Below are 24,549 nucleotides of genomic sequence, written 5' to 3' on the forward strand. Positions count from 1 at the left end.
CCAGTTTCTTATAACGTCTATAATGGCTCTATCACTGAATCTAGCAACTGTCCACTTCTCCACCCTCTCTTAGTGAAAATACTGAATCCCCCCACATGCTGCACTTGGGATTTGTAATTGAGATACTATAAAAAGTTTAATAAGAACAGACTGAAGTCTTGATATATTGTTTACAGTTTTATAACATGTGCAACACATGAAAAAGATAATATTTACATGATGAACTATTAAAACAATAATGATATGAGAACAGATATACTATCAACAATCAAATACATAAATATACCCTATATCAGCAGTTTATCAATACCCATAATAAATATATAATTACAAATAGTATCAAGTCAAACTCTAACCTTTGTGTCTATTGAGTTCTATAAAACATTTAAAGGATAAACTGTATGGCTACACAAAGCTTCAGATGTTTCTTATAATAATATAATATACATGCAACTCAATGCAAGGTATCTCAATCATTATGTCATAAACCTTCTTTTGCACTTACATGTAAAACAAAACAAAAACACTCTAGCAATAACAATAAGAATGAAATGAATGTCATGTGGTTTAAAAACTACATTAAAGCCAATGATCATCATTTGCATTTTCCAAACTATATTTAATTTTAACATCCAATTAATGATACATTATGAAAGATTTACATAAACAGCTGGTGGTTCTTTCTATATTACTTCAAAAAAAATATAGATAATGAAAAGTGAATATATGAGGGTTTGCAGATTGCTTATTATCGTAACAACGGTACTTGATAATCAAGACTAAGTTTCAATTATCTCATCCTTTTAAATCTTGACACATCCAATGAACCAGAGAGTTGATTATAGGCTTGTCATGTGAATAAAGGTCTACATAATAGTTTATGTAACAATTGCATCTTTAAGAAAGCAAAACCAAAACATATCAAGAGTAGATAACAGTCCCGACTTCGATTCAATTAGATTAGGAAAAAGGCCCATCAAAACTGTTGGTTCGTTTACAATCTGATTAAAATGCAGATCTATATTTCATTTTGTTTTTTTTTAATATTTTTGATGGCCTCCAGTACCTGCAGATCTGACTGGTTTTAGTGTTAGGTCGCGTCAGGTGACATCAGACATTTGATTAACCAATTACCATTGATATTTCTAGTGGGATACCCACTACAGACTGTTTCATTGGCTAATCCCTCACATCAACCAGAATGCGGGTTATATAACAACTCCTCAAGATCCTATTGTAGTAAAGACAAGTAAAACAAAATATTGAACTACTAGCAGGATACCCGGCTTCGCTCGAGGGTCATAACCCCGAAACCGGAAGTGGTAGACTTACGCCACCTGGTCTATGTTACTCCCCGGTCCGAGCTACCCCTATACCCCAAATTTCAGACTCGGGGCAGACCTAGTGTAGCCGCCAACCCCAAACAGACCGGTTCGCTCGGGGGTCATAACCCCGTAACCGGAAGTGGTAGACTAACGCCACCTGGCCTATGTTACTCCCCGGTCTGAGCTACCCCTATACCCCAAATTTCAGACTCGGGGCAGACCTAGTGTAGCCGCCAAACCCGAACAGACAGACAGACAGACAGACAGACAAACAGACAGACAAACGACAATCACAAATATTAGTTTAGATAAAAAACGAAACGAAATAGGATCTGTGTTTTAATCAGACTGGTTTGTTTATATCCTCTGCATATTATTCAATTGAATATATCTTGGGAGCTACCATGGCTCAATTAGTAAGGCACAGCATGGTTGTCCCTTGTCAGTTGTGTAAGGTGGATGGCCTGGCAATGAACAGCGTCTAGTTAGTTGGATGGGACAAATAATCATGGTCATATGTACACATTAACCATTAAGCTTTACGCATGAGAAAATAAAATGTGTAGTAAAAATTCAAAAATCATTCAACAGAGAATATTTAATCATAGTATTCATCTCTCTGTGTCCAATTATCACTCTTTATTTAGTGAGGCAGGTATTCATATATCATAGATAACAAATTGGTTAGACAAATAGGTTTCTAAAGTGTGTGCAGTGTTAGATAACTACAAAAAGTACATGACACAGTAACATGTTATGATACACCTTTTGACCACATACAAGGTTTATCATAAAAATATCCATACAAACCAAAAAATTATCAATTCTCCTAAATTTATAATTGATAAAAGGCACAACTACGTATATCATAATAGGCTGACATGTGTTTCGTAAACATATCTTGAATGGCTCCAGAAACAAAACCCGGATAATAACGTTTTTTTTAAATATATACTAGTAGATAACCAATGATTTATTTTGGTTTCTCATGTCCTCGTTTAGTTTCACAACCAAACAATTAAGTTTTTTAAAGTATGCTATTCCCCATTTAAATATTTCTGATAAAGAATGCAATGCTAATGAAAATAAAACAAAGTTTTAAAGTCACTTGAGTAATTATGAAAAAAATAAAAATGAGATTATAATTCACTTCGTCCTTTCTCAGAATAAAGAGTTACTCTTTCTAAATGAGATGCAAATTTACCAGGTACATCAGTAACTGAAATAAAACAAATATGTCATAGGTTAAAATATATATTTATATTTTAAATAAAATATTGGATCAGTACCAAAAAAAAAACATGTCATAGGTTAAAATATATATATTTATATTTTAAATACAATTTTGGATCTGTACCCCAAAAAAAAAAAATATTCCAAATTTATATTTATGATATTAGACTGAATAATAATTTGATGCTTTTGTTAAGTGTAATAGTAATATATACTCTTCAAAAAAAGTAGGGGATATTGAAATGCAAATACCTATGCAGGTTGTGATATGATAAATAGTCATGGACACTTGACATGCTTTGAGAGTATTTTCACAGATGAGGAACTTATCACCCCAACAGAACCACTTAGCTGCATGTGCCACACGCAATAGCGCCATACATTGTCAAGGGGTTCATTGTCAAATTTGACACTTCAAGGAAGGGTTGATGAAAACTGCTGCTTGCTGGTTTATCCTATCCATGTTTGCTTTCCAATCGATTCTTGCATAAGATTTACTGTTTAGTGTATCTTTGCTTTAGTGTGTTACGTTTAATTTGATCAGGAGACGTGTTCGTCGACGTCAATGTCAACCGACAACACTGCAAGAATTGGCCGTGGCACTGCAAGAGGAGTAGGTCAGATTGCCCAAAATCGTGATTGGAAGGTTGATTAGGAGCATGCCACGACGAATTGCTGAATGTCTGAGGATTGGTGGAGCAATTACTCATTATTAAGACAAAAATCAAAAACGTCCATTTTCACTTTTGACAGTGTATCTCTTTGCGTGTGAAATGGGACCTTCAGATAAGCCGCCCATATGAACTGTTTATGTTCATGTGTAGGCAATAGGCCTGTTATTAACATACACAATGTACACTGGTTACCTCAAATAAAAACAGCAATTTTTTTTTGCTTTTCCTCAGTTTTGTTTTGTTTCTGAAGATTCCCTACTTTTATTGAAGAGCATATATCAACTGAGATTAAGCTATCCACAATACAAGGGAGGTAACTGCAAATAATGGTTCTGCTGTTATAATTGAGTCCTGGAAGGTGTGGTCAACACAGGAGGAGACAGTACCCTAACGACACAAACAAACACAATTCATGGTTTACACTTATAATTAAAGCCGAGTTAATTTGCACTTGCTTGCATAAATCAAAAATACAATCAAAATTGTCAAAAAAAACCATAAAAGGCATATATTCTGTAATCCTTATAAGGCATATATTATTATCTGATTAAAACCTTGCTGAAATATTTAAAGTAAAAAGTCAAAATAGGCTCTCTCATGATCACATAATGCTGGATGGACAGACACAGACAGAAGTGACCAACAATATGAATCCTTTGGCCAAAGATATAGAAAAACACTTACTCATATTTTCTTTTAAATCTACAATGTATTCACTGGGTTTTAATGGGGCATTGCTCGAACCCTGGAAAAGAAATAAACCCATTAATTCAACAACATTTAATGAATGACAATGTAAAGATATTTAGTCGGTACTTTCACATCATACAATAACCGTATGGAGCAAAAAAAACATTCAAATGCCAACATGTGTAATCACAGTTTTGAACTGACTTTAACTGAGTTACTTTTGGGAATGGCAGAACAGAAAGTGCAAGAGACAACGAATGTGGAACTTGAAAAAAAAAGAAATCATTCTGAAGAGAAATGGTCCTGTAGATATTATGCCATGGCTTCAAATGTGTGGACATCAATCATAATTGGATATTTCTGATTTTAGAAAATATTGTGAAAATGTCACAATAAATGTTTTGGGACATATCACCCACCTCTAAGTTACAGTAAATTAAAACTGACATAACACAAATGTATTTCCCATGAAACAAAAGATAGTTTATCTATAACTTACTGCAGCATCTCCTTCTTTGACATCGGCGCCAGATATTTTTAATTTAAAAGACTGGAAAAATAAATATGAACCCCCACCACCAGGTCTTTCAACAGAACACTGAAACTTGGTTTGATCTTCATTTAAACTCAATCCCATTAACCATTGCTGGAATTGAAGAATTTGATATACCAGCACTTTATTAAATATACATTATAGGAGATACAGTTCTCACTATAATAGTTAAAACTAGATAATTTAAAGGGAATTTGTTGAAAATTTCAGTCAAATTGCTCCACTCTGAACCGAGATTTCAGTGATTAAATTTTCGGCCTAGCCTCGATCATCATTACTAAAGTCGGGATGATAAAAAACATAGTCTTGATTATCCATTTCATGATTAAATAATGAATGAAAGTTGAGCAGCAAATGGGATACTAATCCAGTAAATATAGCAGGCTAGCATTGACATCAAGAGTTGATTATGGCCTGGATACGTTAATGCATTTTTAAAGTAAAAATAAGTATAACACAAGTCATCTGTATGAACTATGATAGTATAATTTTTAAGTGCAATTGAAAATGTCCAGTATCGGTAACAATACATCCTAGATGGACATGACTTGAGGGAGTAGGGGAAACATGTTTATAAATATTATAGAGATTAAATGAGCAAGTACATATATAGTTGACAGAATTCACATTTTACAATCAATAAAAATTGAATTCAGCATTAATTTTACTTATCTCAAATTCAAGTAAAACAGAATTTTAACATCCAACAAAATATTTTAGAAAAGTAAGAATCCCGACGACAGGAGTAACTGGAACAAATTTCATGATTATGCCCCTTTATCAAGTAAAACAAAAAGAAGAATGCGCACACATGATGCGTGCACTATCTATGTATGGTATTTATTCAGATGTATCATCATGGTAAATTTAATTATATGGACTTACATGTTCATGTATAAAAATTATACTAGAGTTTTATAGCATACTAAAATATATACAAACCTCTTTGGTTCCCCCTTGACAGGTATAGGAAAATTTACACACAAAACCATTCTGAAAATTATAAATAATACAACAATTAATAATATTCCGCAGTACCAAATATAAGTTTACCATTTTCATGAGGTAACTTACATGTAAGTAAAATATCTGTTTTTACTTGCACCTTACTTGTACAAATTTGTAGCAATGCATATAAATTACGGTAACTTACTTTTCATTGTAAACAGAAAAAAAAAAGATTCATTTAATTCCGGCGTATTTTTATACTGATGCAACAATCAAAACTATCAGATATTTTACTACAATGAAATGTAGAAATAAAATGAACAAATATAATTTGATTTTTGTTTACAGTAAATTTTCAATCCTAAATTTGGAATGTTGGCTGAGCGCAGCTATGAACTGGTCTGCACAGGTGTGAGTTTGATAATGGCAGATCAATTCAAATGAATGTTGTTTGTGTTTTTATATGCACAATTCTACATGAAAATAGTGTTAGATTATTATAAATTTGTGACAAGAAATGATTCCTTTTGGTGATCAAAGAAGAATCGCGGTGAAAAATAGACGGTAAGGATTCCAAAATAGCCTTAGTGTTGAGAGTTAGAACCGAGATGGGGGGGGGGGGAGCCTTATTTTCATATTAATTGTATAGTAACGGACAGAGAGCAAAGCGATATGAATATCCGTTACTAAAGTAACTGGGATATTACAGGACATTCATGGTTGATGCGACTCCAATTCAAGATCCTATCCCTGAAAAATGGAGTTTGGTCAATTACACCGAATACAAGGAATTCCCAATACAAGTCTGGCACCCTTCTTTTTCCAGTGGCATTATCTGATCGAATCATCTGAGCACTTGGCATTTTAGAACCCTATATATATTGATATATCATGTTAATATGTAAACTAATTTACAATTGGCATTCACATTGTTGATTAAATTATTACCCATTCCTTCTCATGAGACAGTAACGATCCTCCAGGTATGACATCAAATTCGCTGACTTGAATCTTGTCTTCACTCATTTCATAACAAATTATCCATTGAATAAGACATATGATCATTAAAATAATACATTTGATGTCGCTTAAAAGATACATGCTGCTTGTTGATTTCGGCCTTAATTTCTTCAATGTGAATCGGCCTATGAAATAATCACACACATTTAGTATTTCAGCCAATCAGAGGGCGTCCTACAGCGGCGCACTTGATTGGATCATGTTACTTATTCTAGATTTAAGATACAAAAACAATATTCCTATAATCATGTCTTTAATTTTGTTTTATACGTAAGTGAATGCAAAGATATATATACATTTATAAAGACTTCTTCCGACCAAATAAAATTTACCCATAAATATATAAAAAAAATCTGATTCTGTTATTCTTTTTATTTCGGTTATATCGAAACGAAGCCATTTTCTGCCTATGGCGTCGCGGATTTTTGTGGAGATTAGAAGAATCGAGTTTATAAAAGTAAACAAATATCCAAGATGTCAGCCCCCGTAAGATTCGATGGTAGAGTTGTTTTAGTTACTGGTGCAGGGGGAGGTCAGTATATTGTCACGTCACTGTCTTTATGCAAAGTCATAGGTGGTCAATGGATTGTTTTTTTTTTAAATACTATTTTCCTGGTTGTTTTTGACTGTATTTCTTATTGCCTAAAACACTGAATCTCGATGAATTGAACTTTGCTCCTTGAGCAGACTTTAGATATGTCATTCATAGTAAAATGTTCAAATTTATCAAACGCCAAAATGTGAAGAATATGCCTATTTGCCTTGTCAATAGTTACTTTATTAACGGATTCTTATCCATTACTGCCTGATCCTGAGTTAGTTGTATTTTATGTCCGCTTCCTTCCACCGAGCAGAGCTACACTACTGTCAACTCTATATTATAGTATAGGCCTATATAAAATAAGGCTTTTCCCCCACCTCGGTTCTAAGGCTATTTTGGAATCCTTACCGTCTATTTTTCACTGCCAATAAAAACCTGGGTGAAAACTGCGACTGAAACCAGGACCACACCTGTTGGCATGCAGCATTGAAAATGGCAGTTAATTCAATTAAAAGTATACGGTAGGCAGAAATGCTGCTCTCCGGACAAAATTCATTCACTGAAAGGTGGATACGGTCATCATAAGCCCTGTTGGTGTAGTAAAGTAGGATGTTAAGCTCTACAATTAATGGTTCCACTACTGGAATCATTGCAGCTAGTTAAACAATGTTTCTGTGAATGACCCAACTTTAACTCTTTGCCAGGAGGTAATTAAAGGGTGTATGACTCTATTCTTTGGAACCTTCAAAGGTCTAAAAGCACATATTACTGATAATGTAATATGGATGTATATAAAGGGATATACATGTATATTCAAATTTTAAACAAAATTATTCTAATTTCTTATCAATTATGTTCGGTGAAATATGTAAACACTAAAACAGTCCAAATTTAACGACAGTTGTTTACTCTTACTTAGTCCATTTTACATGTTTTTGTTATTATTATTTTGTTGTATATGAACCAGTCATTACTAATTACTTTCACATTGTCTTGTAGGACATGTTTATCTCTGTTCATTTGTATATAAAAGGCACCCCAAACCAAGACAGAACAACCCCAAAACTTTCTCCGCTCCTTTCGATGAGATTTTTAACTTGGGCATTCCCTGCTAAGACACTATGTCTCAAATTAAACTGGACCAAAGCTTAATCCATACGGCTTCCTCCAGTAAGTTTCCTAGGAAACATCCTTGTCTACGATATCACCTTAGGTGGAAGTGGACGTAAAACCCCAGAAACGAACAAACGAACGAAGACAGAACAAGACTTGTGTACTGATTTTAAAATGTTCATTGTGTCTTTTTATTATTCGATATTAGGTAACAACTTCAATATTGATTGAAATGGACCAATATTGAATTCTAATTCGTATTTTTAATTTTAATTTTATGGAAAATATTGTGTTAAGAGGTTTAGCTCCTTCAAAATGCTGCAAAATCTTATAGTGGGAAATTGTCACTGCACACACCTTTCAGTTACAGACACAAGGTTATTACTTTTCAAAAAGCTTATCTTCCACTCCACTTGTAAACTGGATGTTTTTGTTAGTATTTCTTGGAAGTCTTATAACAAAGATTCATGATTAGAGTAAAGGGTAGTAAGAGCTTTCCCATCTTCAATAGAAGGCTTGATCTCGCTTTAACTACGTACATCTTATCAAGGCCTTCACGTAATACCCTGCATATTTTGGCACTAATTTCGATTGGGTACAAGCCCAGCTTAATGTGAGCCTATCAAATTCTTCGATCGTCGCGAATACCAAGTCTCGTGCTTTCAAGCTAAAATGTCTACCTGAGATAATCGAGTAGCAAAGTTCAAGGTTCATTCAATGTCAAGGTTTCCGTGGAGGTCACGATGTCACAACCTCTGATAGGGCTCTACTGCTCACGTGTCTGTAGATAAAATAGCTATAAGTTCGGTTAATTGTGAAGTAAACTAGCAACGGCCAGATGTTGTAAAACTCGCAGTCGTTGCTTCAGGAACATGGAGCTTTCCAGGAGTAACAGGATTCCTGGTGTTGGCCAAAAAAAGGTACACAGGATTTTATAGCATAGTTTCTATATGTCAGTGGTGTAGGACAGAACAAGGGTGTCTGACAAGGAACATCATCTAGTTGTTCAGATGATAAAAAAAGGTGCTGTGTACACAGTGGCCTACACCTAACATAACACTTTTATATCTGGCATTTTTTGAAGGTATCCTTATCAAATTTGAAAAACATCCAAGTTTTGTTTTCTGATAAGCTGTTGTCTCAGTGTTTTTGGTTGTTGGTTTTTTTTAGACATAGCTGCTGTGTGGGCATATTTCTATGTTTTGCATGGCTATCTGTTCATGTTCTGTGGCATAATGAATAAGTTTTTTGGCATAAGAGCTTGTCGTGTATTTTCATGAGATATATTAACATATGTATATGATTACTAAACTGTAAAAGAACATCGTATTTCAAATTTTGTTGTCTTAGTATTTCTGAAATATTAGTGTCACACTAACCATGTAAGTTATTTAAAACAATATAGCCTACTTATTTTCCATTTCCTTTTTGGGGTGGGGTTGGTGTTGGTGATCAGTGGTCGATTGGTCTAATGTGGCGCGTTAGATCGTAAGGTCTGTCATTGAGTGTGGTTTCGATTCCCTACTTGTATGTGACAAGGAATAGGGTTGCCAGTCCAGCCTTTTGAGTTTTTCCGAGTCTCTTAGTATTTCCAATCATAATGGATAACAAAGTGTGTTTAATCAGTACCTTACAAGTAATTTGCTATCGATGTATGTACTTTGACCCACATAAAGTTTATAATCATCATTTTAGATCTACACATATATTCATATATGTGGTTATACAGGTCACTAGTTCAACTTCTCAAATGGATAAACATGATAACTTTAGTACTTGCTAGAAGAATTTGTAAATTGGGCCTACCATTTAGTTTTCAATAATCTGTATAACTAGATAACAACTAAGTGAAATATAAGTGTATACATAATATTAGTATAGAGCCCAGATTTATTCCTGACTGTAATAATACCTGAATACTAGCAATAAGATGGTGAGGATAGTAGGACTTTTAAGAACATGTATGTTTGAAGTAAATTATTACTTTGTATACTTTTATCCATGAATTAAAAATACATACAGCTACATCTTAAAGAGCACACAAAATGGCCATATAAAAGTGGTATGTTTATTATAAACACTTTACAGTAATTTCAGATTACGATTTTTCCATATATGACTGTTAATGTGTCAGAAGCTCTAAAACACTTTTCGATTAAAGCCATAATCTGATGTTTATTGACAGCACAGCTCAATTAACATGTTGACTGGACTAATCCTTACCAAAGCTACAAATAAACAAACACATACATACATACGTGTAAGGGGGGTTGGAATGGCTTAGTGGTCTAGAGTGTCGTGCTTACATCTCGTGCTGGCTGGTGACCTCTGGCTTTCGGTCATGGTTTTTGATCCCTGGTGTGAGTGTATGTGGCTTGGAGATGGGGGCACCTTATCATCCTCGTTTCTTTACTCCAGGTACTCTGGTTCCCTGCCACTGGAAAGCCCCCCCCCCCTCCCACTGGAAAGACCCCTGCATGTGCGATAAACATAATAAAATAAGACAACTTGTCTGTGATATCACCATCGGTGGAAGCAGACGTAAAACACTATTTAAAGATATAGAAGACAGAAACATTGTTAAAAGTAGACCTTTCCCTTCTTGAATTGTTATAGATTATAAATTTCTAACTGGAAAATAAGATTGTTCAGTGAATTTCAAAATCCTGCTTTATCTGTGTGTGATCGAGAGTCGTGGAAGTTCAAGTGATTTAATTTTCCATGGATGATTTCTTACTGAAATAGTGTGTTGTGTTTGTAAATAATTCAAATCCTGATTGCCAACCTGCAGTCACAATTTGCGATTTTCTTTGTTTTGGTCTGAACTTTTCCCTGGTTTAATTCCCAAAATTTGACGGTCAAATATTAACACTTGTCGTACATTTTCAACATCATATCAGTTACTGCTTTAAACTTAGTTACTTAGTCAACAAATAACTCCATTCTTATATGAAAATCTTATACAGAAAATAATCCAAAAGAAGCTAATATGAGACAACCTTTGTGGACAGCTCAGATCACTAAGCTACTATGGGCATATGTTTAATTGCCTGGCAACCTATCTTTCTTATTGCATTTGCCCAAATATACTCTAATATGTTTTGCCTGAAATTGGAAGGCCAGCTTGCTCCCAGACTTCTATGCACAAGTCATTTAGTGATCATTGTGTTTTGATATTCGGTTTTCAATCCATTTATTCTAATATAATTTCAAAATTCTATTTTCTTCTGCCTAAATTTTTTCATTTTAGTTACTTATGGCAGTGATTATTTTTCAATTTTTATGATTTGATAAATTTGTTAACAAAATGAGTTTTCATCATGCACATTATAGCCTACATGTTACATCTTCTCATTAAACTATGAAAGCACATCTACAGTCATTAAACAATGTGTCCTCAATTCTTAGTCAATATATTTATTTACAGTTGATCTTCTATTTTTAAAGCAAGTTTTTTTTAACAATTTTTTATACCTGTATTTTCTTTTTCTTACTATGGCAATAGAAATACTGGTAGAATAATTTGGTTTGGTAGCATTACCAAATCGGTTGAATTTCAATATGTTCTAAACATAGTTTTATAAACTAATATTAAATAAAAAGAATTTATATTCTTTTGACAACTGGAACTGAAGTTCCATGTAAGAATATACACATGTATCCAAATTACGAACAATACAAGAAATTTTTATAGGCATAACTCCATGTCAAAGAATTTCATTATGCAGGCCTAGCTACTATATGTAAATAAACAATGGTCACAGAATCATGGAATATTATCTTTAAATTGTGTTTGTATTCTTTTGCAGGTCTTGGTAGAGAATATGCCTTGGCATTTGCCGAACGAGGCGCATCTGTTGTTGGTAAGATCAAGTTTTATAATTACTAAAAAACAAATTCTCTCTACTTTGGTTGAAACTGGCAATAACTGTATTGAATTTTTTGCTTTGAATAACCGCTGCCAATATATCCTAGCTAGTATCTTTTTAAGTCACAACCGCATACTTATGTCAAGCTGGATGAATTTATTAACAGATTGAAAATATGTTTCTTCTTCAGTTAATGACCTTGGAGGTGATATGAGAGGTGAAGGTCAGGGGTCAAGAGCGGCTGATGTAGTTGTTAATGAAATTAAAAGTAAAGGAGGAAAGGCTGTAGCTAACTATGGTATGTAGTCACAGTAACATGTATAGTTGAACATTGTCATTGGCGACATTATAATGGAATTCTTGTTATCCCAAGACACATTCTTGTGAGTGCATGTTCAGTGCTAGAAAGCTGTACTACATTGATGATATTTTCTTTTTTTCCTCTTCTATCTGCTTGCATAACAACTTCAGTGTATCATAAAGCTCTATATTTTCAATTGTAGATTCAGTTGAAGATGGAGAAAAATTAATACAAACAGCTTTAGATGCCTTTGGGAGAATAGGTTTGTATACAAATTAAAAATGTCTGCACCAAATATAAATCTTACCCTTGACATAAATAGGATTGGAATTGCACCCCACCCCTACCAAACAAATATAAAAGTGAAATACAATCAAATTGTTTTTATTTGTAAAACTCTCTTTATTTTATGTGTAAATTGTTTACATTAGTATTCATGAAATTGTTCTAAATGCCCTGTACTAAATGCCATTTGTTTGTATTTTTCGTCTTCATTATTCCCATCAGTGCAGAATATTATTGTATTATAGATGTGGTTGTCAACAATGCCGGTATTCTAAGAGATAAGTCATTTGCAAGAACGAGTGATCAGGACTGGGGTAAGTTTATATTCCTATTGCTTTTAGTTTTAATCTGCTACATACCAACATATTCCAAATTATACATTAGATATCAATAATATTTTACTACATTAATTACCTGATTTTTCTATCAATAATCATCAGGCCATATAAAAAAATATTCTGTTCCTCAGATATTTCAATATCACGCTGAAAGGGTCGCATGACTCGTTTTTTTTTTTATCTCAATGAAATAAAAACTCTCATTAACTACTGCACATTCATAGCCTAGTACCGGTAGATTAATATCAGTATTAGGAATATTTGTTTTATTATTTTATAGATCTAATACACAGAGTACATCTGAGAGGATCCTTCTTAGTAACAAGAGCAGCATGGCCACATATGAAGAAACAAAATTATGGAAGGTGATGATGGTTTGAACAAAAATTCAGTTTTTAGAGTTAGATTAGAGAAGATATTTACAGAAAATAATTGATTTTTAATAAGGGCACCTTTGCATTAATTCATAAGTACCAGAGACGTGGCAAAGCCATGACAAGATAGCACATTATCACAGCAGCATTATGTCTCACCAGCACTTCGAGTCCAATTTTTTGCTCTATCCAGTTTCAATGCTGGAGAATTAATATACAACATTATAACATATTTTTTATATTAATATATAGAATAATAATGACAGCTTCAGCTGCTGGTATCTATGGAAATTTTGGTCAAGCTAATTACAGTGCAGGTAATTAAAATATTGCACAAAATACTGTATAACACCATTCACCTGACAAATCCTTAATTGATTCTTGACTATTCCTATAACAGGTGGCTTCTTTACTTCCTTATTAATTAAGCCAATCACTATGTAATACCTATACATGTATATCATAGATGATGAGGACTTAAATTAAATTAATTAAATGACCATTGTCATTGCTATAATTGACCAGTATTTAAATTACATTAAAAGTTCCACCAACAATCACAAATAAAATCTTGTTTTACATTACATAGCCTATAGCTTATTAAATCCAAACTTTATCTTTTGAAATTGCTGAAGTTACTACACCAACATATTCAGTTGTATAAATTCATAAGGGACTAAAATCCATGTTAGTTTTCAATAGTTAAAACTCCCAAAACTACTAAGGTTGTGTATATAATTGAATGACAGTATAATATCAACTATTTTTGGTTGTATTGTTAATAAAACTGAAAATCTCATGGTCAAAAACATTTTTTACCACATCTGACATTAAATGTATTTTTTTTTTATTTACTAAGAATATTATGAAATTACATGTATGTTTAAAATTGGTTAAAAATTGTAACTTCACGATTTCATGAATAATATATTGGAAGATCAATCAACTTCATGGCCAAGTTCCATTGGATGACCAGGAGGTTCTAATTTAGATTTGAAAGTATGAAGGTCAATGTGATTCAGTCCTGGTTGTTTATTTAATTTGTGTTACTCAACTAGTATACCTGAGAGTCCGAATGCACCAAATCAAATCTATTTGTCCCAGACATCACTCAAAGGTTAATCTGGCCCTGTAATGACCTGATAATCCAAGGTTTAAATGATTTGTATTAAGATGCTAATACTTTTACACTAATAAATATTATTTTTCAGCTAAATTAGGGTTATTAGGATTAAGTAATACATTAAGTATTGAAGGAAGAAAGAACAATATACATTGTAATACTATTGCTCCTATAGCAGGCTCTAGATTAACGGAAACAGTAATGCCTTCAGGTTAGTTTTAACGTCTTTATTTGACTTTTATTCAGGTACAGTATAGTAGTTTATTTACAAAATTTTCATCTCAGGAAATGTAATTTTCATCCTTATTTATTACTCTCAGGACTTTCATATCGTTCTCCTTTTGACATCAGGGATTTTTTTTCCAGGGATTTATACAGAATTTAAACGTCAATATTGGTGTCAGTCATTATCACATATGTGATAGAACTAATTAAACACGTTCCAAATATAATTTTAACACAGAGATCATTGCTACGATAGCTGAGTAATACAGGTTTCCTGACACGAGTCATCCTTCTATATAACTGACTGAAGTGACAAGTGATAACAGATACATGGGCGAATTTCTGCTCACTAATAATTCCTTCCAAGACGAAAAGTTGTTGTGTGAGACTGTGAGAGGATATCTGACAATTCATAAAAAGAATTGACTGCCACTAGATTTCGAGCCCAGGCTTTTCTCAAGTTACTGGTTTCTTCCCACTGCTATAGAACCCTGCACGCAAGCAATTTGAAATGATCTAGGATTCTTGAATGGATGTTAGACCACAGTTCTATCTCCCTTGTCTCTATTTTCCTATGCATTCTGCACAGAGAACAAAACAAATATCTCGGGTCAACAGACATCGGCACAGATATTCTAGTTCTAAAGAGAATGCGGCTCCTTCCATCTCCCACCTACACGAACCTTGGTGTCTGATTGCTTTCATTATGGTATGATAATAACTACATGTATTATTAATTCTGTATGTAGATATATATTTGATAATTCAAAGTATAAAACAAGTTTTTCACATCCTTATTATAATGGTGTTAATTACAGAAATGGTTGAAGCATTAAAACCAATATATGTTTCTCCCTTGGTTTTATATCTATGTAATGAAGAAACTGAAGAAAATGGTTCATTGTTCGAAGTTGGTGCAGGATGGATTGGAAAATGTAAGGATATCTCAATTTTTATACTCCCAAATTTTCATGTGGATGTATTGTGCCTTTGTCCATACATCCATTCATATTTTGTTTTGTGAACACTTTACAGGTTACAATTTTTATCTGAGTTTTGTTAAAACTTAAAATATATGCTTATACCTCAAAGACCTTGGTTCCTTTCGATATTGATACATGTCGGACCATAACATCCTGGATTACGACCCCTGATCTAATGAAAAATCGCATTTTTAGCTTGTTCTCTAATCCATCTCTTGCAAAATGAGGGCATAAAAATATTGTTGCAATAAAATATTATTTTGCTTACTAGCTGTACTTTTGGCATCAATTATTTTCATGAAATCATTTTCAGTTACATGTACATCATTTTGCATGAAGTATTTGCATGTTAACTTTTTCTTTCATGAATATCTATAGTAAGATGGCAGAGAACAGAAGGTGCTATTGTCAGACAAAAAGGTCAAAACACCACACCAGAACAAGGTAAAGATACTACAGTTTTAAATCAATAAGAAAAAAATCTTTACATTACCGGTATTTACAATTATTTTAAATATTTAGGATTAACCCTTTGGCGACCACTAGCTGCTCACAATATTTTGGTTTTCAATGCACAGGAAGCTCTGAAAGCACTGTCATCATAAGCCTTGGATTCTACATCTAATAATTGGTAGTGGATCATTTAGTGATCTTCAAAAGCCATTTAAAGGAATATTATTTGGTAACAATATTTTGCTTTTTGTGACATGATTAAAGATCAATAATTATGTGTAATCCTAAAGAAACAACAAAATTGCAGCCTTGAGTAGAGAAACTTTATTGTCGACCGAGAACAAGTTGTATTTACTACATAATGATATTTCAATGATTGTCTAGAGCCTGACTACATGAAGAAGAATTTTTAGAGTGAAACCTATACAAAGTTGGCAGTTGAACCTCTGATAATTTCAGTGATTTTTTACAGTTTAAATTGTGTTTAGTCCTTGGATTTTATGATTAATCTCTTTCTATGGAACCAGAGAACTCATAGGAATAAGGCTTATGGACAAACTTTCTTAAAATTTTGCAGAAATGGTTGATTTTAATATTCTATGTAGTTATTGAGTCATCAGTGAAGCATGCAGCTTACCCAGAAACTAGCATATCACACCAGCACTCAAAGAACTTCATTGGCTACATTTAAGCTGTCCGGTGTCTTGCGTTTAAGTGTTTACCTGGAAACCGGCCTTCGGGCCAAATCTAGCAGATCTTTTATCACCATATTTTAATGGACATGTTCTCAACAAGAACACCTTATAATCCCAAAATATAAACTCAAATCCTTTGGATACAGATCGATTGTTCACATTGTGCCTGTTCTGTGGAATTTCTTACTTCGAACATTAAACTGTCATCCAGCCTAGTAACATTCAAAACTACATTAAAAACTTGTCCATTTACAGCCTATTATAGTGCCATGAGCATGCATACAACTTTTACAGTCATGGAACTGTGCGCGTTATAAATTTACATATTATTATTATTATTACAAAACCTGAATGAAATATAGTCATGTGACAACAAGAAAAACAAACAAGTACTAATACCAGAAATGTTACTCATATCTTCTGAAAGTCCATTGATGTAGGGTTATGTGAGTTAACTACAAATAGAAATATTTTAAGATGATGTCTATCTCTAATTAGCTTAGGTGCAGCTAAGAATTAACAACTGGCATTAGTTTCAACATGTTGTTTTTTTCTAATGTCTAGCACAGAATAGAAGAGGTTTGATGTGTCAATCATGTAAATATATGGAGCAGAAGATGTTCTTATGGGATATTATAATCATGGAATTTATTTATAGCTAAAAAAGGTTTTTCATGCTTCTGAAAGGAATCATTCTTTTACAGAATATTTTGTTTATTAAATTTTGTTTATTTTCTTTTTCTACAGTCAGAGCTAACTGGGATAAAATTACAGATTTTGATCATCCTACTTATCCAAAAACAATTCAAGGTAAAGTAGATAAAGACCAAATATGTATTTAGAATGCATAAAATAACATTTTATACACACACATTAAAATATAGTCATATATTGTTGTCAACCCCATTAGTATAACATCCACAATAGCTTGTAGACACTCTAGGTGGCAAAAGTGATTATCGCATTGATTCAAAATTTATAATACACAATGTTTATGTTGATGAGACAAAAGAAGTCCCTGATTTCTGATAACTCAAACAGTTAAAAGTTATATAGGACTTTGTATAATACAGTGGTCTCTGTCAATTCCGACATTGTACAGGATCGATACAATATGCCGGATTACACAGTGTGTCGGAATACTCAACTGCCTCAATACCAGAAGTATTATTGTACCATCGAATACCAGAAGTATTATTATAATACCCCCTCGAATACTCGGAACTTAAAATATGATAACGCTTTCTGTACTTTCAAAATTTGATTACATTGTCACAAAGTGACCTCAGGTTCTTTAACTTACTTGCCCCCTTTTCCAAATTTCCAACAAACAACACAACTAATTAATTTATTTTAAATATGTATATTGTACAATCAATTTACATATACAATTTAAGAGGTTTTTACAAAATTAAATGCTTTAAAGTTACAGTTCATTCCGGCATTTAATACTCTGTTGCTTTAATTCAATCAATCCTCCTGGTTAGCATTCAGATTAATTCTCCGTCTTAATTCCACCATCCCAATCGCGTAAGTTGGTTTTTTAAAACATTTTAAGCCCGAACACAAATTCTCGGAAAACACAAAACCTTCACATGCCACAGATCTATTTCTCGTATTCACCTAGACTCACTAATTGTATTAAAACTTCACCAAGATTGAAATGTACTTCACCAAGACTACATGCGTACGATTCACAAAGTTCACCAAGATTAAACTACAATATGATTCACAAGGTTACCCCTGGGTTGAAATATGATTTATATCGATCACCTAGACATTACCGGTTAAATGTTATTTCATCAAGGAACGGATTCATCACACTTAAATACATCGTATTTAATTACCAGGTTCTAAGCATCTAAAGCCAGTCATTGGTGTTACTGTAGATACTGAAAAACAGTCATGTCTGGTCCTTTAAAATCTCTCTGATCTAAGTAGAGAAAACAGCCATGTCTATCCTGTAACTTAATTTAAACCTCTCTGACAAACTTTTCTAATTCCTACACCAAGAAACTTTTAGTCACTCAAACATCCAATCAGAATTATGCACCACCTGCACATGCATCACAATCCAGACACATTCATTACTTTACACCCTCATTACCTAACTTGCTCAGACATACCAACAATCGTTCTGTAAAAACAACGCATATACATTGAAAATAATTAAACTTTATTAACCAAAACCTGTACAACCCTTTATACATGTCTTTAAAAGAAATAAATATTCCCTTTAGCCATGTACCAAATTAATTAGGTACCCTAAATCACAGAAATAAACCATGTCACAATTATACATAGCAAATTAACATACCAATTGTGACATTACCCCCCACCCCAAGGGTAAACTTAAGAGAAATAGTTTATCCGACTAACTAACTAACTGATCGACTCAAATAATCTGCCCCAATATTGTCTCTACCCTTTATTGCCCTGACAATAAATGAAAAATTCTGTATACTTAATGCCCATCTCATAATTCTACTGTTAGCAATTTTGGCCTTGTGTAAATACTGTAACGGTTCATGATCAGTTTCAACCAAAAATTCAACACCATATAGGTATTCCTCAAATCTTTTAATACCCCAAACTAAGGCTAAGCATTCTTTTTCGATAATAGCATACCTTGTTTCACGCGGTAAAAGTTTCTTACTGGCATAAGCCAATGGAAACTTGCCATCCTCGAATTCCTGTAAAAGAATAGCCCCTAAACCTGTTCCACTAGCATCAGTTCTTAAAATAAATGTTTTAGTAAAATCTGGCAAACGCAGCACTGGTGAATTTGACAAAACCTGTTTTAGAAAAATAAAAGCATTATTTTGAGCATTTCCCCATTCTAGTTTATTTGGTTTTCCCTTTCTAGTTAAATCTGTGAGTGGAACTGCTACCGCTGAAAAGTTAGGTACAAATTGTCGATAATATCCCACTAACCCTAAAAATGATTGTAATTGTTTTTTCGTTTTAGGGGGTTCTGTCTGTTTGATGCTTTCAATTTTATTCTCCATGGGACGAATCACTCTTTGACCTACAAAATGTCCTAAATAATTTAACTTTGAAAACCCGATTGAACATTTGCTGGGACGTGCAGTCAAATTAGCAGCCCGTAATCGTTCAAATAAAGATCGAAGTATCTGTAGATGATCTGACCAAGTCTCTGAAAAAACTAAAATATCGTCTAAATAGTTATCAGTTCCATCCAAGTGATACAAGAGTTTCCTCATAATTTTACTAAATGTCGCTGGTGCTGTTACACAGCCAAACGGCATGTTTCTAAACTGCATCAAACCTAAAGGGGTTACAAAAGCTGTCTTTGACCTAGGACTCTCTTCTAGGGGTATTTGCCAGTAGCCCTTTGTTAAATCTATTTTTGAAAGGTAGTTACTTTTTGTAATCCTAGCAAAGATATGATCATGTCTAGGCATAGGCTCAGCATCAAATTCTGTTATACGATTGAGTGCTCTAAAATCAATACAAAATCTGTTAGAACCATCAGGTTTTTTAACAATGACAATAGGAGAACTATACGGAGATGTCGAAGGCTCAATAATACCCAAATGTAACATATTCTCAACTTCTTTAATCACAACATCTTTCATAGCGTACGGAGTTGGATATGGTTTTAGTTTTACTGGTTTATCTGAAATTAAATTAATCTTATGTTCACCCAAGTTTGTACAGCCTGGAACATCTGTTAATATGTCTGAAAACTCCTGGAATAAATCAATTAAATTAGTTATTTTATCTAAACTTAAATCTGTATTATAAACAATGTCTTTAAAGGTTTCTTTTTGGCTCAAGTTTGGTAAATCTATCATCTCCGTCTCTGTATCAACTTCGACAAGATCATCATAATCCTCTATTACTGCTGAACAAAATACATTTTCATCAACATCCATATCAATATTTGTTACATCTGCCTGTAAAAAATTCAGATCTTTATCATCATTGTTTCTTGGAATATACTTTTTAAGTAAATTTATATGAAAAGTTTTTAATTGATTTTTAATACTGATTTTGAAATCCATTTCTCCAAATTTATCCACAACAGTAAAAGGACCTTTCCATTGCATGAGTAGTTTATTGGCATCTGTTGGCAATAATACGAGAACCTGATCACCTATGCTAATATTCCTTACCCTGCTCTTTTTATCGTAATACTTCTTATATCGATCTGTACTTTTAATCAAACTTTCTCTTGCTAACTTACATGTACTTTCTAAACGTTCTTTCAGATCCAATACATACTGATAAGTGTTTTTAACTTCAGTTTCCGCAACATTACCTGTCCATAATTCATGTAATATAGCCATCGGCCCACGCACTGTTCTTCCATACAATAGTTCAAATGGACTAAACCCTAGACTTTCCTGACTAGATTCCCTATATGCAAACAAAACTGCTGGTAAATATCTGTCCCAGTCCTTTGGTCTCTCTGCACAGACCTTTTTCAACATACTTTTTAAAGTACCGTTAAACCTCTCACAGAGTCCATTACACATTGGATGATAAGGAGTCGTTACTAACTGCTTTATAGATAATAGTTCACTTACCTTTTTCATTAGACAAGATGTAAATTGCGTACCCTTGTCACTTAAAATTTCTCTCGGAAAGCCGATGCGAGAAAAAATGTCAACCAAGGCTTCCGCTACTTGCTCAGTTTCTATAGTCCTTAAAGCGACAGCTTCTGGATACCGAGTAGCGAAATCTACTAATGTAAGAATATATCTTTTACCGTTGTCAGTTATTGGAAAAATCGGACCAATCAAATCAACAGCTACACGTTCAAATGGAACATTTATCAGTGGCATAGTACCTAAAGGAACTACTTTACCTTTTGGGCACGTGCGTTGACAAATGTCACAAGATTTACAAAACCTTGAAACATCTCCATGAACATCTGGCCAAAAGAAATTACATAATACCCTATCCGTAGTTTTACGAATCCCCAAATGAGCACCAAATATAGACTCGTGAGCTAATTTAAGAACCTGACCCCTGTAACACTTAGGAACGACAAGTTGTTTGAAAGTTTCCCCATGTTCAACATCTGAAGACATAAAACACCTGTAGATTAAACCCGTGATTAGTATAAACCAAGATATTCTAGAACCACGTTCAATTTTGTCACCATTAGTCATTTTATCTCTTACAGATTTCAACGTTTCATCTTTAATTTGTTCATTCTTTATTTCATCTACAGTTACTTCCCCTAACGCTGCAGGCACTGAAAGAGATTTAAACTTTTTATTTTTAGATATTACCTGGCTTCTAGTTTCTACAGCCTGTGCTAATGGTTCAGAAACACTTTCCCAATTTTGATCTGGGTTGAAAGGCTGTCTTACGTCAGGTATATTGCCTATAATAAGATCATAAACTGGGTTAGACATACAAACAACATCAATGTTACCTGTATAATAAGGAGTTTTTACATAAATCGTAGCAACCGGTACATTTCTGACAGTTCCATCGATTAAGACACACCGCTGAGTTGCTCCTGTAAATTGAAACTTATTAACTAAACTTGTTCTAACTACAGCCCCATTACAGCCCGTATCCCGTAATACACTGATCTTTTTATCATTAACATATCCCTCAGTAATCGGCATATTTGAATTATCCCTAGAAGAAGAAACATTTTCCTTACAAGATACACTTAAAACGGGTAAAATATGCCCACATTTTAGTTCAACGCCGTTTTCTAAATTAGTACAACTGCATAAAGTCTTGGCTTCTGTATTTTCTACGTGGTTCGATTCAACTGGACCATCTGAAAGATATGAATCAGCTTGACAAAAATTAACAAATTTATTTTGTTGATGTCTATTTGGTGTATATGAAGGCGCAGACGCATCTAATCGTGCTATCGGCTCCCTTGATTGTGTATTACCTGAAAACCTATTAGAAGTGTATGAAGGTTTATACTTAAAATCATGATTTTGATAATTAGAATTTGGAACTTTAGCATCCTGAAAAGTTTTCAAATCTGGACAAAATTTCATTTCATGATCTGGTGATCTGCAGATGTAACATCGTCTGATGAACTTTTGTGTCGTTTCTCTGAAATTAAATTTAGTGAAACGGTTATTACTATGTGCCTCCAAATACTGTTCAGCTAAAGATACCAATTCTTTATTCGTATCCGGTACTCTCTCTTTAAGAAACATTACTAAATCAAATGGACAACATGACAAAAATTGTTCTTTAAGGAGTAAATCCTTCAGCCCATTAAAGGTTCTCGTAGTACGAGATAAGTCCAACCAACGATTAAAATAACCCTCAAGTCTGGCCATAAATTGTTGGGACATTTCGGTGGGATAAGGTTTACAGTTACGGAATTTCCGTCTGAACCCTTCTTCGGTTAAGTCAAAACTCCTTAATAATGCATATTTAAGACCATCAAAATCATTTATTTTCTCTGCTGGCAGACGTGAATATACACTCAAAGCCTTACCTTTTAAAAGTGAACCTAAATTTACGGCCCATACCGACTTATCCCATCCTTGTGCGGTTGCAAATCTTTCGAATCTGTTTAAGTAGGCATCCATGTCATCATATTTGTCATCAAAAGGCGGAAGTTTTATATACGGTTTACGTGTATTTTCGGACCCTTCGTGAATACGAGTACTCGTTAAACTGGTATCTGCAGTTTCTTTTTTCATTTTAGCAACTTCGAATTCTGCATCGCATAATGATTTTCTTAGTTGTATTTCTTTTAACGCCAAATCTCTACTTTCTTTTTCACGCAAAAACGCTTTTTCAGACTCTGCAATTTCTAAATCACGTCTTTCTTTCTCAATTTGTAACTCATACTCACGATTCAATTTCTCTTGATTCAATTTCTCTTGTTCTCGTCTCTCTTTCTCTCTCTCCAACTCAAACTCTTTCTCCCTCTCTCTCTGTCTCTCAAGATTAAACCTTTCCTCTTTAACAAATTCTTGTAAAGCCTCCCCTTTCAAACCAAAATCTTTACCTATCTTAGTTATCTTTTCTAAATCCATACTGACCCAAAAATCTTATCCAAAACCTGATCCTACACAGTCTAAAATAATAAACTTATGTTATTTGTCCGTCAGTGTCTCAGTAATTGTGTTAGTATACATATACAAAGCATGCACATTTCAATATACATTACTAATGAATATACCATAAAATTAAAATTAAATAGGCCTCTATTTCAAAAACTAATCTTAAAGAGCTATATATACTATATCATACCAAATACAATATCATTTAACTTTCTTAAATACATGTATCCCTAAATGTTTTACAGTGCACTTTCATAATGTTATTGGCAATTCGGAAAAGGGTTCATTATATATATAAGCAATGGCAAGCTCGCCAAAATGTCACAAAGTGACCTCAGGTTCTTTAACTTACTTGCCCCCTTTTCCAAATTTCCAACAAACAACACAACTAATTAATTTATTTTAAATATGTATATTGTACAATCAATTTACATATACAATTTAAGAGGTTTTTACAAAATTAAATGCTTTAAAGTTACAGTTCATTCCGGCATTTAATACTCTGTTGCTTTAATTCAATCAATCCTCCTGGTTAGCATTCAGATTAATTCTCCGTCTTAATTCCACCATCCCAATCGCGTAAGTTGGTTTTTTAAAACATTTTAAGCCCGAACACAAATTCTCGGAAAACACAAAACCTTCACATGCCACAGATCTATTTCTCGTATTCACCTAGACTCACTAATTGTATTAAAACTTCACCAAGATTGAAATGTACTTCACCAAGACTACATGCGTACGATTCACAAAGTTCACCAAGATTAAACTACAATATGAT

The 24,549-nt window shown here is 33.4% G+C and overlaps 2 protein-coding genes across 2 annotated transcripts in view; one reads left to right on the top strand and one right to left on the bottom strand.

Annotated features, from left to right (window-relative positions):
- Positions 1 to 164: 164 nt before the first annotated feature.
- Positions 165 to 6,571, bottom strand: LOC126817676 (myeloid-derived growth factor). Its single transcript, XM_050544785.2, has 5 exons — positions 6,372 to 6,571; positions 5,418 to 5,468; positions 4,422 to 4,568; positions 3,917 to 3,977; positions 165 to 2,544 (listed from the first exon to the last, which is right to left on the bottom strand). Exons 1-5 carry the CDS (start codon positions 6,522 to 6,524, stop codon positions 2,465 to 2,467), a joined length of 492 nt encoding a protein of 163 aa, XP_050400742.1. The 5' UTR covers positions 6,525 to 6,571; the 3' UTR covers positions 165 to 2,464.
- Positions 6,572 to 6,835: 264 nt separating this feature from the next.
- Positions 6,836 to 24,549, top strand: part of LOC126817343 (peroxisomal multifunctional enzyme type 2) — a 40,286-nt gene continuing 22,572 nt past the window's right edge. Inside the window, exons 1-11 of the mRNA XM_050544226.2 lie at positions 6,836 to 6,975; positions 11,907 to 11,960; positions 12,157 to 12,264; positions 12,470 to 12,529; positions 12,798 to 12,866; positions 13,171 to 13,255; positions 13,517 to 13,581; positions 14,476 to 14,598; positions 15,431 to 15,547; positions 15,974 to 16,039; positions 17,491 to 17,553. Of these exons, the coding sequence (XP_050400183.1) occupies positions 6,918 to 6,975; positions 11,907 to 11,960; positions 12,157 to 12,264; positions 12,470 to 12,529; positions 12,798 to 12,866; positions 13,171 to 13,255; positions 13,517 to 13,581; positions 14,476 to 14,598; positions 15,431 to 15,547; positions 15,974 to 16,039; positions 17,491 to 17,553 (868 nt within the window). The 5' untranslated portion in view covers positions 6,836 to 6,917. The remainder of the gene's footprint in view (positions 6,976 to 11,906; positions 11,961 to 12,156; positions 12,265 to 12,469; positions 12,530 to 12,797; positions 12,867 to 13,170; positions 13,256 to 13,516; positions 13,582 to 14,475; positions 14,599 to 15,430; positions 15,548 to 15,973; positions 16,040 to 17,490; positions 17,554 to 24,549) is intronic.

This window comes from Patella vulgata, chromosome 4, assembly GCF_932274485.2.
Source record: "Patella vulgata chromosome 4, xgPatVulg1.2, whole genome shotgun sequence".
Classification (NCBI taxonomy): Eukaryota; Metazoa; Mollusca; class Gastropoda; family Patellidae; genus Patella; species Patella vulgata.